Source organism: Stenella coeruleoalba (genome assembly GCF_951394435.1).
Source record: "Stenella coeruleoalba genome assembly, chromosome: 10".
Taxonomy (NCBI): Eukaryota; Metazoa; Chordata; class Mammalia; order Artiodactyla; family Delphinidae; genus Stenella; species Stenella coeruleoalba.
In genome coordinates this window covers 27,254,830-27,271,329 of record NC_137156.1, presented here as the reverse complement: position 1 = coordinate 27,271,329, position 16,500 = coordinate 27,254,830, and the positions used below count along the sequence as shown (strand labels likewise).

The window sequence follows — 16,500 nt, the reverse complement described above, 5'->3', positions numbered from 1 at the left end:
ATTTTATTGTGATTATATTGTATCAATATATAATTTCTGTTTATTAAAATTCATTAAGGTTTTTAATTATATATATTGGAGTAAAGATATATTATACATATATACAAATTAAATTGCCTTTATTATACTGGTTATATTTCTTAATATTTTCTTTATAATTTTAATCTAAAGGTTAAAAACTGAAAGAGGTAAGTAAATTTTATTACTTTCATTACTTTTGTTTCTGTTAATTTCCTCTCATATTTTTTACCGATTTACTTTATATATTTCTATATTATGTTATCTGGTATAAAACTTTCCTTACTACTGGGGTCTCACTGAAGATTGAAGTCTTTATTAATATAAAATGTATTTATTTTGATTTTTTACTTTTGTGAATAATTTTGAAGTCCTTGCTTCCATTTTATTTTTATTTTAAGGATTCATTTTGTCCAATATTTAACTAAACATTTTTCTGAACTTGTTTGTTTTCCTCTGATAAAAAAAGTTATGATTACATTTTTATTCATTACTAATTTTTTTCCTATATAGGGTCATTTTTTTTTTTTATATAGGGTCATTTTTAACAAGCATATTTTCTTTTTATAATTGGCAGATTTATTCTTACTTTCTTACTTTTATTGTCATTTTGTACCTTTTTTGTTGTTTTAGTTATCACTATTTCATGGTCTTCTCTGTATTTCACCCTTTATTTTATAGTTTCTTTCATTCTTTTTTCTCTCTGGTGATTGGGAAGGTATATGTCTTTATTTATTTATTTATTTATTTATTTATTTATTTATTTATTTATTTTGCGGTACGTGGACTTCTCACTGCTGTGGCCTCTCCTGTCGCGGAGCACAGGCTCCGGACACACAGGCTCAGTGGCCATGGCTCACAGGCCCAGCCACTCCACGGCATGTGGGATCCTCCTGGACCGGGGCACGAACCCACGTCCCCTGCATTGGCAGGCAGACTCCCAACCACTACGCCACCAGGGAAGACCTATATGTCCTATTTTTAATTCTGTTAGAATTAACTCATATTTACATATTTACATCCTATGGCTCTCTTATGTTCCATCTCCAGTTTCCTGTGGCTATAGTCCCCAATTTCAAACCTAGATTTTTATTTGAGAATTATAACCTGTGATGGTTAGTTTATGTGTCACCTTGGCTAGGCTATAGTAGCCAGGTATTCGATCAAACAGGAAGCTTACTATTGTTGTGAAGGTATTTTGCAAATGTGGTTAACATCTACAGTCAGGTGACTTTAAGTGAAGGAAATGGCCCTCAATAATGTGGGTGGGCCTCATCAATCAGTTGGAAGACCTTAAAGCAAAATTGAAGTTTCCCTGAAAAAGAAGAAATTCTACTTCAAGATTACAGTATCAGATCCTGCTCAAGTCTTTGCACCCTGCCAGCCTGCCCTACAAAATTTTGAACTTATAGCTCTCCTAAGCATATGAGCTAATTCCTTGAAACATCTCTCTTTATATATAACATATACTGTATATAATATATATATACACATACACATACATACACATATAATCTACTATTATATATATTTTATAGAAACAGAACCCTGACTAATACATTAACTTTCAGATTTTATATAGTTTCTTTTATAAGAGCAATTAGAATTTGTCTTATTTTAATAACCATAGTTACAGTATTATATTTAACTTATTCCAATGCTTGCCTTTGATATCTATACTTTGTCTACCTTTATACAATTCCTGAATTCTATTTGTATTCTTAAATTTTAGACTCAGTTTAATCTCTTTATTATAACACATTTTTGAATTTTTTTCAGTTCTTGCAAAGCAAAAGAAATCTTCTGTTTGCATTCACATGTGAACAGCATTTTAGCAGGGTCTATGTTTACAAGCCAGGCCTTTGCTTATAATCTTTTTTCCCCTGAACATTTCTAGATTTTGCACCACTATCTTCCTACATTTGATATTGCAGAAAATTCTAATGTTATCAAGCTTTATGTCCCTTTTTGTTTTTCTTTTACTTTTTCACTTTTTTTTCTTGTACTGTGAGGATATGTATCTATCATTATTCTCGATGTTATTCAAATTAAATAGAAATAATTCCAGGTCTGTTATGTGTATTTTAGTTAAGTTTTAGTTATTCTTTGTGTTGTCATTATTCTGGACTCATTAAAAAGAGCAGTTATCAAAATGCGCTTTTATTTTCTGTTCTCTATTTCTAATACCTTCTCTTTTATTATTTTTATCTCTTGATTTTGTCTTCTTCATTCATGTAGACTCCATCAATTTCTTCATGTTGCCTGCTCACTTTGACACAGTAGTGATTTCATTCTTTACTGCCTCCAATGCATTATTAAATTCTATTACTGCAATTTAAATTCCATAAGATACTTTATGTGCTTCATCTCACTCTTATTTCATTTCTATCTATCTCTTCACCACCTATCATTTCAATTCAGACATTGCGGTCCCTCCTTATATTTCATCTATTATCTCATAGAATTCATATTTTTAAAGATTTATTGGCAGCAGAAAACATGTATGATCTAAAATTTACTCCTTAAATAAATTATATCCCCCCTGCCTTTAGCTTGTTTTGTTCTTCCTCCATTATGTGACAGAGAATATTTTAAATTCCTTCTAGCCTTTTATTTTTCTATTTATTCATCCTTAACTTATGATCCTTAATCTAAAATTTAATTTCATATTGTAACAAAACCTCCAGCAGAAGCAAACCAAACCAAAAGCTACATCCCTAAGTTACTCTCATTCCTTACCTCTCATTGCCTGAGGCAATGTCAGCCCCAAGATGTGTCCAGGATTTCTTAGGATAAGCACTATGAAGCTGAAGTTTCCCAAACACCCCTGAAAATAAAAGGAGCAACAGTTGGATAGGAAAATCCTTCCAAGAAATTAAGGCCACATAAGCAAAACTCATTAGAGAGCTTATTGTGCAAGATACATGATATAGAAACTATATATGAAGATGTCCACCTTATCAGAAAAAGAACACTTAACATCTCACTTGGCTATGAAACATTTTTATTCTCTCAAAAGCTATAGAGAAATGAATGCTACACCACATCTAGTAATCCAAGAGCTGGGAAACAGACCACTCTAATGGTCTATTCCCAGCTAACTAGTTAGATTTCTACCAGTAAGTCACTCCAAACCATTTGCAATTCTGTTGGAAGTTAACTGGTTTTGATATTTTGTGTTATACAGTAGACTTTCCAAAGGCAAGGTAATTTTGTTTCCTGAGGAAAGAGATTTGCTGCTATTAGCTTTGTTTTCCATAGCTGGATCTCAGATATTTTTGTATTACAGATATCAAAGGATAAATCTCTAGCTCATTTGTTCAAAATATAATTTATTTCAGACTCATAAATTAAAGTCTTACCAGGGACATGCTTGATGCAGTCCAGTTTTATTCCTTCAGGTATTTCCTCTTACACATTTTATTGCCATTTAAAATCACATGAAGCAAAATTCCTCATATTCTAGTGATCTAAACATGTTTTGAGCATGAACCCAAGCAGTAACAAAATTATGATCATGCACACCTAACACATGTCTATTTGTTTGTAGATAAATAACCATACATACAAATGAATATATTCATACATGTTTGAATAAAAGTGCTAATATTTTCTTCCTGCACCCAAATGGATTGATTGTCTTCATACTCCTGGATTAGTGCACCCTCATTTTATTGCAAATCACTAATCTTGAAATCTAAAGATTTCACAAATTTTAGCAGAAAATGTGTAAGGGAAGTAAAAACCAGTAAGGTACAAATAATATGCCTTGGGTTTTCATCCAATGTGAACTAAAACAGCTCAGTTAATTAGAAACTAACCAAGTGTTTAAGTCAACATCCATGATTTTACCATACTCTAATTCAGCAAAAATTCAGAAGATAATAAAACTAAAATAAGGATTAGTGGAAATGGAAAAAATACTCCCACTTTTAGGACAGGACCTGGAATCAATCTTTCATAATAATAATATCATCATCATCATCAAAAAATTAATCACTATTAGTTAAGTAAGCTAGACAGGAAAGTAACATGGAATAATTTAGAGAAATTTCTACCTACAAAGATTTTAACAAAAACCAGTTTATTTCCTTCCATTTACCAGAAAGCAGATTTCCTGATCATTCCCAATCACCAAAGGTTAACTGTAAAATGACACCATTTCCTAGTTGTTTCAAGGAGATTATAATACTTGAAGAGATTAAAATATGTTATTTACTTATGAATCACCAAATTTTAAGCATGCAGTGACAAACATTTCATTCCTTTTTCAATTTAGTATCAGAGAAATTTTTAGAAACACTTGTTTGGCAATACAGCTGGCATGGGGATCAAGACAGGTACCCTCATATGCTCCTAACACAAAGTCCAGTTCAACGTGGCACTCCCTGGAACAGAGTGGACACCACAGGCAAAAAGAGTCCATGCTCCTGTTGTGATCCATCTAGCTTGTCAATTTGAAAAAAGTAAAATATTCCTTAACCTCATATTCTTAAAAAGATAAAATAAATAGCATATATGAAAAATCATTTGAAAACAATAAAGCACTATCAAAGTATTATACGGCAATGGCTATACTTTATGAAACCAGGTTACCAAACTTCAAACTATCCTAACATGATTGTTTTTACTGAGTCACTGAAATCTTATAAAACTAGGATTACCATACAAAGAGAATTTTAAAATGCTAGAAATCTATAAAAAGCCTCTTATACCTTTCCCTTAAAAGTAAGTTATTGAGTGGCCCTTACATCATAGTTATACAAGTCCAGTCCTAGTTTCTGTGCTCTTCTGTGCTTTAAAACAGGATTTGAATTGGGAGATTGGGATTAACCTGTATACACTGATGTGTATAAAATGGATGACTAATAATAAATAAATAAATAAATGAATAAATAAATAAACATTAAAAAAATAATAAAATAAAACAGGATTTGGTATTGTGGCAGTATCAAAGGAAGAAACTGCCAACAGTAAATGTTTCTTAGTAATCTATAGAGCTATCAGTTTAAAAAATATATCAATAACCACATAGTATTTAAAGTTGATAACACAGACTCTTCATCCAGCCTTTGGTGTGTGACCAATCTGGATATGAATCTAAGTTCTGACAGTATAAAACTGTGTGGCTTTCTGCATATTGTTCACCATCTCTGAGGCTTAGTTTTGACATCTGTAAAATGTATACTCCTTACAGGAGAGCTGGTAAGTGAAATAATAAATTCTCTAGAAGAGTGCCTGGAATTTAGTAGGTGTTCTATGAATGGTACTTCCCTATCAGAAACACACACACATTTCATTTTTAATAAAGCTGCACTTTACTCTTACCAATTGTTCCTGGATCAATACGAATTCCGATGAAACGGTCACAAAAGACTCCCTCTGAAGCTCTAAGGAGAATCAGGAGCTTTTTTTCTTTTTCTAAGGGATTTTCTAAAGTACCTGTTTACAAGAAAAGTATATCATGTAAATTAATTTGAAATTTAAGGAGGGAGAGGGAAATTGTGATGTAATTTTGAGAATGCAAAGTAGATGCTATAAAGTAGACTAGATGGAGAAAAGCCAGTGTTCATAGATGAAAAAAGAAAAGGTGGAAAAATGAGATGCAGTAAACTTCTCTGAGGGAGATTGGATTATTGTTCAGCAAATATTCACTCTTCTTAGGGCAGAGTATACTTTCCTGACCTATTAATACTGAGCCTGGACACATGACTTGTTTTGCCCAATGAAATTCAGGTAGAAGTGACAGTAATGCCAATTCTGAGTTGATGCTTTAAAATGCTTGGCAAGTTTCACCAGGTCACTTGCAATAATGTTCCCTGCCATGAAAGGAGAATTTCTTAAATAACCTCTAGGGCCTGGATGAAGAGACGTACACAGCAGACCCGAACAGAACCCATGAGCTGGAACCAAGTCAGATCAAGCCTGGCATCAATATTTGTTGTTGTGAGCCACTGAGACTTGGTGATTCTTTGTTACACAACATTATTACAGCAAAACCTGATTGATACACTGTCTACTGCTGGATCCCCACATTGCTCTACATGTATTTTAGCATTAAATCTTCACAACAGGGGCTTCCCGGGTGGCGCAGTTGTGGAGCGTCTGCCTGCCAATGCAGGGAACACAGGTTCGAGCGCTGGTCTGGGAAGATCCCACATGCCGCGGAGCAACTGGGCCTGTGAGCCACAATTACTGAGCCTGTGCATCTGGAGCCTGTGCTCCACAACAAAAGAGGCTGCGATAGTGAGAGGCCCGCGCACCGCAATGAAGAGTGGCCCCCGCTTGCCACAACTACAGAAAGCCCTCGCACAGAAACGAAGACCCAACACAGCCATAAATAAATAAATTTTAAAAAAAATACTGGGGCTTCCCTGGTGGCGCAGTGGTTGAGAGTCCGCCTGCCAATGCAGGAGACACGGGTTCGTGCCCCGGTCCGGGAGGATCCCACATGCCACGGAGCGGTTGGGCCTGTGAGCCATGGCCGCTGAGCCTGCGTGTCCCGAGCCTGTGCTCCACAACAGGAGAGGCCACAACAGTGAGAGGCCCGCATACCAAAAAAAAAAAAAAAAAATACTGATTACCATAAATCTACTGCACCCATTCCCCTGGCATTTAAAAAAAAAAATCTTCACAACACACTTGAGAAGTAAATATGATTCTTATCTCAGTGTTAAATATTCATACAGAATGAGGCTAAGGGGTTAAGGGACTCGTCCAAATTTATCCAACTAGTAAGTATCAGTCTGAATTTGAACAATGGTCTGTTTAGGCTGTGTTCTATTAAACAAGTAATAGGTTATTATCTAAGCCCAAATTCTTTTAGCAGTAAAAGGACACAACCTTCAAGCTGTGATACTCAAATAGCAGTTGGGAATTACTTTTGACCTTAATCTGCTGATGTAAACAGCAGACTTTGGTCACTTTCACAGTATGAGAATAATTTGGGGAAATTACTAAAATTGTGTTTCTGAGTATGGACCTGGCAAAGATTATTTTCTTCAGAAAATATATCTTAGAGTACATAAAATATTACAAAGCATTAGATTTTTTAAGAAGCAACTAGTGAGAAGATTGTTTCCAAACTATATACTGGATTGGAGAAGTTGACAAAACACATCTGCTATCAAACATGCCTTTCCACTTAGAAATTCCTGAAAACATAACCCAAAATGAGGTTGCCAAATATGGTAAAATGAGGTTGCCAAATATGGTAAAATGAGGTTGCCAAATATGGTAAAATGAAGTAAATGGAAACTTAAAATTGCCTGGTTGTGCTTTTGGCTAAGTGGTCTTTCAGGGGCATAAAATCATTTTCCCCAGTTGGCACCCCATATATATACCTGGTTAGCCAAAGGCTCGGTGTGAGTTTCCAGCTTGCTACATACCTAGCTCTAGAGTTCAGCCTGCACAACCATTGGTCTACAGGGACTGTTGAAAGTAAGACTCAGAGGGGTAAGTAAATTTCCCTGGAGTCACACAGTAGGCCGACGGGCATGCAAGGATTGGACCCCACAGCGTGTGCTTTCCCAATAAAACACTAAGGTACACAGAGGCTCCACGTAGGGAACGTCAATCCTCAGCTGAGTGACTAACACATCCTCTTAGCCAAAACAAAGATGTGCGAGAGCAGAAAGAAGGGATGTGGGAAGGAGGAGAATGTGAAGAAAATGTGCGTGGTATAGCTCTTATCTGGCCAGTAAGCCGTTTTCCAACTGTGATTTCATTTATTTCACGGAGGGTAGTTTAGATTCTTGGGGGGAAATGGTCTAGCACTAAACAGATACCAGAGAGAAAAAAAGTAGGACAGTTTTTGCCCTAGAGAAATGTACGCAGAGTCCCACGAAAAGAGTTCAGTGTTCCTCTAAAATCAGAGATTAAATCAATTATGCAACCCAAAACGGCAGCACATGTGGAGCTTTCACAGAAAGTCTGTGCAAAATTAGTCAGCCTGCCGTGATCTTTTGGTATCTGAAATGACCAAAGTTTGTATTCTTTTTTGTGATGTGGGGGAAGGGAAAGATGGAGAATAGGGACGGAGCAGAAAGAAGGCAAGAGTGACCTAAGAGAAGGAAACGGATACTATTTTAACATGAAAACGCAGTGCTTCTCAAATGTGTGAAAGCTGGTAAAGGGAAAGCCTTAAAGTCCGGACTCCTCATTTTATGCTCAAATCTAGCGCTCGAAGAAAGGTGAGGTGCTCTCACCAGCTTGGGCTTTGCCCCTAAATGAGAGGAGCCACCGCTAAGAGAAGGCTCATGGGATCATGCAGTTCTTCTCTGATTTCCCTTTTTAAAGCTGCTTCAAGCTGCTCTAAACTGTAACAAAAGGCATTTTCAACCTGGATGAATGCAGATACTCACAATGGAGGGGAAATCCTTGCCGTCATGCTGCCGAGACAAGCCAGGTGTTTTTGCATATGTGATTTCATTTAATTATCACAACCCTGTGAAGGATATTGTTGAGGCTCTCACAAGGAAACGGAGACAGAGAGAGGTTAAAAAACCTGTCAGAAATTACACAGCTAAAAAGTGGGGAAGCTGGGCTTAGACCTATAAGTCCCATCCGAGGACACATGGACGTAGCGGAATAGGAAAGAAGTAAACGGAAGTTGTCACAACTTAGGATGATGGTGGGCAACGGAGGGGAAACAGAATACGTTCCAGATGCTAAAATCACCTGGGGAGATGGAAGGAAAATAAGTTCTGGTATATAAAAGATAACGGTTATAATGATTTGAGGAATATGGTACAAATGGATTCCATGAACTTCAAAGGTAAGAAAAAGGTTAAAGGACTTTATACGATTTTATTAACTGAACTTCTTTGATGGAATCAAATATAAACCTAGTTTACATTTAAGTCCCCTCTTTTAGCACGACTCCCCACAGCTTGTGACTAAGCCAGCCCACCCTGAATTATTTACCTCCACCCTCCTGTGTGCCCGTGAGATTCCCCAGGTTTTTATATGCCTACTTTCACCCTGTCTAACTCCTAATCATCCCTCAAAACTTGGCTCCACTATAATTTATTTCTAAAAGCCTCCTATGACCTAGAGCTAGATGCCCCCTTTTGTGAATAAAAATGTCCGCACCTCTTGCTGCAGTAAGTCTTCTTCGAGGAACTTGTCCTAAAGAAATAGTATAGAACACGGGCAAGGGTTCATGCTCAAAGTTCTCCACTGCAGTGCTACCTATTTACAATAGCGGACATCGGAAAACTCCTTGAAATAGCAAATGATTGGGAACAGCTTTGTGCATTTAGAACCCCTTCCTTCCCCGCCACCTGCGCCCCGGTTTCCTTGCCACGCTTGAGAGCTGAGCCACCTAAACCGAGTCCCCAAACAAGAGCAAACCCAGCTCAGAGGCCACCTCCTCTGGGAGCCTTCCTTGTCAACTTCGTCTGTTTTAAGTAGCCCGCTGTGGGCTACCACACAGGGCATGCTTTACCTCAGTGCTTCAAGACTGTACTGTAAGTGTCTTTTATCAGACTGCCTCCTCTTTACAGTACACTCCCTGAGAGAAGGAGCTGTGTCTTTCCAGCAAAGTTCACATCTATTTTGTCCCCAAAATGGTGAACTAAGTAATTTTAACCAATCCTCTTGCAGAAAACAATTAAAAATAAAGAGGGATACTCCACAGTAAAAAAGACACTGATGTTATAAGAATAGTAAGTATGTATGTGCCTAGCATCATAGCTTCAGAATAAAGCAAAAATGAGCAGATATACCAAAAATAACAGTGGCAAATTAAATAAACAAGAAAATAGTAAGGATGCAACAGTTTTGACTAATATAATTAGCAAACAACATAATATGTGTAGATGCAAAACTAGACTCACAAAGAATACATATTCTTTTCAAGCTTGCATAAAACATTCACAAATATTGCTCATACGATGATCCTAAAGCAACTTCAAAGCATTTGCACAGCAAAGGAAACGATAAACAAGACCAAAAGACAACCCTCAGAATGGGAGAAAATATTGGCAAATGAAGCAACTGACTAAGGATTAATCTCCAAAATTATAAGCAGCTCATGCAGCTTAATAACAAAAAAACAAACAACCCAATCCAAAAATGGGCAGAAGACCTAAACAGACATTCCTCCAAAGAAGATATACAGACTGCCAACAAACACATGAAAGAATGCTCAACATCACTAATCATTAGAGAAATGCAAATCAAAACTACAATGAGATATCATCTCACACCAGTCAGAATGGCCATCATCAAAAAATCTAGAAACAATAAATGCTGGAGAGGGTGTGGAGAAAAGGGAACCCTCTTGCACTGTTGGTGGGAATGTAAATTGATATAGCCACTATGGAGAACAGTATGGAGGTTCCTTAAAAAACTAAAAATAGAACTACCATACGACCCAGCAATCCCACTACTGGGCATATACACTGAGAAAACCATAATTCAAAAAGAGTCATGTACCAAAATGTTCACTGCAGTTCTATTTACAATAGCCCAGAGATGGAAACAACCTATGTGTCCATCATCAGATGAATGGATAAAGAAGATGTGGCACATATATACAGTGGAATATTACTCAGCCATAAAAAGAAACAAAATTGAGCTATTTGTAATGAGGTGGATAGACCTAGAGTCTGTCATACAGAGTGAAGTAAGTCAGAAAGAGAGAGACAAATACCGTATGCTAACACATATATATGGAATTTAAGAAAAAAAAATGTCATGAAGAACCTAGGGGTAAGACAGGAATAAAGACACAGACCTACTACAGAATGGACTTGAGGATATGGGGAGGGGGAAGGGTAAGCTGTGACAAAGCGAGAGAGAGGCATGGACATATATACACTACCAAACGTAAGGTAGATAGCTAGTGGGAAGCAGCCGCATAGCACAGGGAGATCAGCTCGGTGCTTTGTGACCACTGGAGGGGTGGGATAGGGAGGGTGGGAGGGAAGGAGGGAGATGGAAGAGGGAAGAGATACGGGAACATATGTATATATATAACTGATTCATTTTGTTGTAAAGCAGAAACTAACACACCATTGTAAAGCAATTATACTCTAATAAAGATGTTAAAAAAAACCATATTGCATATACTCGTCTACCATAGTTCATCAAAATGTACAATTCATCTTGGGAAAGGTCTATAAACTGAATTGTATTAAATAAAGTTTTTCCAATTATCTAGAGATAACATTAAGAAAGTGAAAAAGGAAGCCACAGAGTGGGCAAAGGTATTTGTAACACATATAACCAACAAAAGGTACATTCCAACATGACCCAGCAATTCCACTACTGGGCATATACCCTGAAAAATATCATAATTCAAAAAGAGTTACGGGGCTTCCCTGGTGGTGCAGTGGTTGAGAGTCCGGCTGCCGATGCAGGGGACACGGGTTCGTGCCCCAGTCCGGGAAGATCCCACATGCCGCGGAGCGGCTGGTCCCATGAGCCATGGTTGCTGAGCCTGAGTGTCCGGAGCCTGTGCTCCGCAACGGGAGAGGCCACAACAGTGAGACACCTGCTCAAAATGTTCATTGCAATCTATAGATTCAATGCAATCCCTATCAAACTACCAATGGCATTTTTCACAGAACTAGAACAAAAAATTTCACAATTTGTATGGAAACACAAAAGACCCCGAATAGCCAAAGCAATCTTGAGAACGAAAAACGGAGCTGGAGGAATCAGGCTCCCTGACTTCAGACTATACTACAAAGCTACAGTAATCAAGACAGTATGGTACTGGCACAAAAACAGAAAGATAGATCAATGGAACAGGATAGAAAGCCCAGAGATAAACCCACGCACATATGGACACCTTATCTTTGATAAAGGTGGCAGAAATGTACAGTGGAGAAAGGACAGTCTCTTCAATAAGTGGTGCTGGGAAAACTGGACAGGTACATGTAAAAGTATGAGATTAGATCACTCCCTAACACCATACACAAAAATAAGCTCAAAATGGACTAAAGACCTAAATGTAAGGCCAGAAACTATCAAACTCTTAGAGGAAAACATAGGCAGAACACTCTATGACATAAATCACAGCAAGATCCTTTTTGACCCACCTCCTAGAGAAATGGAAATAAAAACAAAAAAAAAACAAATGGGACCTAATGAAACTTCAAAGCTTTTGCACAGCAAAGGAAACGATAAACAAGACCAAAAGACAACCCTCAGAATGGGAGAAAATATTGGCAAATGAAGCAACAGACAAAGGATTAATCTCCAAAATTTATAAGCAGCTCATGCAGCTCAATAACAAAAAAACAAACAACCCAATCCAAAAATGGGCAGAAGACCTAAATAGACATTTCTCCAAAGAAGATATACAGACAGCCAACAAACACATGAAAGAATGCTCAACATCATTAATCATTAGAGAAATGCAAATCAAAACTACAATGAGATATCGTCTCACACCAGTCAGAATGCCCATCATCAAAAACTCTAGAAACAATAAATGCTGGAGAGGGTGTGGAGAAAAGGGAACCCTCTTGCACTGTTGGTGGGAATGTGAATTGGTTCAGCCACTATGGAGAACAGTATGGAGGTTCCTTAAAAAACTAAAAATAGAACTACCATATGACCCAGCAATCCCACTACTGGGCATATACACTGAGAAAACCAAAATTCAAAAAGAGTCATGTACCAAAATGTTCATTGCAGCTCTATTTACAATAGCCCAGAGATGGAAACAACCTAGGTGCCCATCATCGGATGAATGGATAAAGAAGATGTGGTACATATATACAATGGAATATTACTCAGCCATAAAAAGAAACGAAATTGAGCTATTTGTAATGAGGTGGATAGACTTAGAGTCTGTCATACAGAGTGAAGTAAGTCAGAAAGAGAGAGACAAATACCGTATGCTAACACATATATATGGAATTTAAGAAAAAAAAATGTCATGAAGAACCTAGGGGTAAGACAGGAATAAAGACACAGACCTACTGGAGAACGGACTTGAGGATATGGGGAGGGGGAAGGGTGAGCTGTGACAGGGCGAGAGAGAGGCATGGACACATATATACTAACAAGTGTAAGGTAGATAGCTAGTGGGAAGCAGCCGCATGGCACAGGGATATTGACTCGGTGCTTTGTGACCGCCTGGAGGGGTGGGATAGAGAGAGTGAGAGGGAGGGAGACGCAAGAGGGAAGAGATATGGGAACATATGTATATGTATAACTGATTCACTTTGATATAAAGCAGAAACTAACACACCATTGTAAAGCAATTATACCCCAATAAAGATGTTAAAAAAAAAAATGTTCATTGCAGCTGTATTTACAATAGCCAGGACATGGAAGCAACCTAAGTGTCCATCATCGGATGAATGGATAAAGAAGTTGTGGCACATATATACAATGGAATATTACTCAGCCATAAAAAGAAACGAAATTGAGCTATTTGTAATGAGGTGGATAGACCTAGAGTCTGTCATACAGAGTGAAGTAAGTCAGAAAGAGAAAGACAAATACCGTATGCTAACACACATATATGGAATCTAAGAAAAAAAAATGTCATGAAGAACCTAGTGGTAAGATGGGAATAAAGACACAGACCTAGTAGAGAATGGACTTGAGGATATGGGGAGGGGGAAGGGTAAGCTGTGACAAAGTGAGAGAGTGGCATGGACATATATACACTACCAAACGTAAAATAGATAGCTAGTAGGAAGCAGCCGCATAGCACAGGGAGATCAGCTCGGTGCTTTGTGACCACCTAGAGGGGTGGGATAGGGAGGGTGAGAGGGAGGGAGACGCAAGAGGGAAGAGATATGGGAACATATGTATATGTATAACTGATTCACTTTGATATAAAGCAGAAACTAACACACCATTGTAAAGCAATTATACTCCAATAAAGATGTTAAAAAGAAAACCAATATTTGCTTTTTGTAATAATAATAGTAATTATTAATAAATGTTGCTTGATCTGGAAAAAAAGACTTCAACAAATCAATATAAAAAAGATAATTCATCATTTTAAAAGGGCAGGGCAGGAATAAAGATGTAGACATAGAGAGTAGACTTGAGGACACAGGATGGGAGGGGGAAGCTGGGGCGAAGTGAGAGTAGCAAAGACTTATATACACTACCGAATGTAAAATAGTTAGCTAGTGGGAAGCAGCAGCGTAGCACAGGGAGATCAGCTCGGTGCTTTGCGATGACCTAGAGGGGTGGGATAGGGAGGATGGGAGGGAGGCTCAAGAGGGAGGGTATATGGGGACATATGTATACATATGGCTGATTCACTTTGGTGTACAACAGAAACTAACACAGTATTGTGAAGCAATTATACTCCAATAAAGATCTATTTTTAAAAAAAAAATGGCAAGAGAACAGCTACTTCACAAAACAAGATACCAAATAGAAAATAAAAATTTTAAAAGTGCTCAAATCACATTAAATATTAGAGATATGCAAATTAAAACAACCATGAGATCCCACTACATACCCACTAGAATGGATTCTTATTTAGCTGAACTTGTACTTTTTACTTTGCAAACTTTTCTGAACGTGTGTGTCATACTTCATAATAAACTATTATGTTTCAAGGGCACTCATCAATACGTACTTGTTCATCAATAGAATGGGAACTCATCAAAATTATATTTGTTTTTCTGCTTCTCTAACGCATTAAATTCTTTTACAGCTTTAATGAGGTATAACTGATGTATTAAAAAAACTGCATATATTTAATAAATATTGACCAAAATTTTAGACTCATCTCCCTAATAAACTTTTTGTCGGGTCCTGTTCACTGAATCCAAAACAACAAATTGTGTTTCTAAATAATCTGTATTTCCCTCCAAGTTAACCTTGAAATTCCATAAATATCATGATTGCCCATAAAAGATAGGTTAAGAAATTACCCCCCAATATCAATTTTACACATTTTCTCCTGCCCTCAGAACTAAGTTATACATTGATGACTTTGGAAGCTGAGCTTCCAACTGAAGCATGACTATTTTTCTCATGTCTTGCTGTAGCTATTTTCTTCAGAGTAGAGCCTCCAGAACATTCTGGACAAATAGTGATAAATCAATTAAATTGTGAAGCCTGTTTTATTCTGAATTAGCCTTTAATTCCCAGTGTATACTTGACCCACTTAGCCCTAAAACACCCCTCCTCAACAAAATCAATCCCATGTGAAAAAAAAAAAAAACGGAGGGTGGAAGGGCTTTCAGCCCAATGAAATAAGACATGGTTCTAAGAATAACCAGTAGACATTATCAAATGATAATCTCCAGCCCCTCAGAGAGTGATTTTATTCAAGCTGACAAATTTCCATCATTGATGAGGAGGGCTCTCAATTTGTTAACAGTTGATAGAGATTAAAATAAAAGTTAATATATAACATATTCATTCACATATTTGCAACATGTATAAAAACCCTTATAATTTCATAAATAAGACTGAGCTAATTTACTTCTGTAAGCCTCAGTTTCTGTAACTTCATATAAAATAGGCACAGTAAAAGCATCCACTTTTAATTAGGCTTAAATAATTTAGTACATATTAAAGATACATGGCAGGGTCTGCATATAATACATGCTCTTAAAAATGTTGGCTCTTAGTAGTAATAGTGTAGACAGTAGTGGTAGTAACAATAGAGAAGTGAAACATTTTAAAATCAATGTTTAAATCTGGAAATTAAGAGAAAGAACGCAAGCTCTTCCTAGCAAGTAATGTCCTATCCCTAAGGTACTAGCAACTAGACATTTCAAAGGTAAACATATTAGGTGATCACTTACTTGAATGTCCAGACCAAGGAACTGCAGAAAACACAATTAAATTCCTCTTAAACTCAGATACTGTCATAAGAGTTTTCTAACCAAGAAAATAAAGTATTCATTCATTCATTCACTTGTTTGCTTAAAATTATCTAGCTTTTCCATGAAAAAATAATTAATATTTAACAATTTTTTATTTATCATATAATTAACTATTTAAACATTTTAAAATAATTAATAAATTTCTAAGGAATTTTATGTTATTGTGATAGAAGTTCAAGTGTCCAAAATATATTTGGGGAAATGCTGATTTAGAAAGTATTAAAATATTAAAGTAAAATGATTACTACAATTGTGTTTAGTAGAGACAAACCCAGCAAGATAGAAGGATTATTTCTTGTACCCGTGTTTTGCTTAAAAATACATATACATTTAAGAATAATGTGATACATGGGCCAGCTTCCAATCTTTCTTAACCAAACTTTTACAACATTTACTTCACTTGCCTTCCCTCTGGTTTCCCCCAAACCATCCACCCTTTCTTTACTTAGGATAAAGGTCAAGCTCCTTAATGTGACCCACGATGCTCTGCTTTCTCTGATTCGCAGCTCTATCTCACAAACCGTTCTCTCTCTTGCTAACAAAGCTTCAGTTACACTGGCCTTATTTTAGTTCCACAAATGTTCCAGCTTCCCAGTTTTGGGGACTTCAACGTGCTATTTCCATTGCCTGAAATGCTCTCTGGACATGACTTGCA

The 16,500-nt window shown here is 36.8% G+C and overlaps 1 protein-coding gene across 17 annotated transcripts in view; it reads right to left on the bottom strand.

The window, feature by feature from the left end:
- The window catches only part of PKHD1 (PKHD1 ciliary IPT domain containing fibrocystin/polyductin), a 534,197-nt gene that overhangs the window by 124,370 nt on the left and 393,327 nt on the right, over positions 1–16,500 (bottom strand). For 15 of the 17 annotated variants that reach the window (XM_079935418.1, XM_079935415.1, XM_079935403.1 and 12 more), the window contains 3 exons: positions 15,765–15,785; positions 5,347–5,460; positions 2,758–2,845 (listed from right to left, as the gene is read on the bottom strand). In XM_079935418.1, coding sequence (XP_079791544.1) covers positions 2,758–2,845; positions 5,347–5,460; positions 15,765–15,785 — 223 coding nt within the window. The remainder of the gene's footprint in view (positions 1–2,757; positions 2,846–5,346; positions 5,461–15,764; positions 15,786–16,500) is intronic. The other 2 variants (XM_079935412.1, XM_079935413.1) reach the window with 1 other exon arrangement.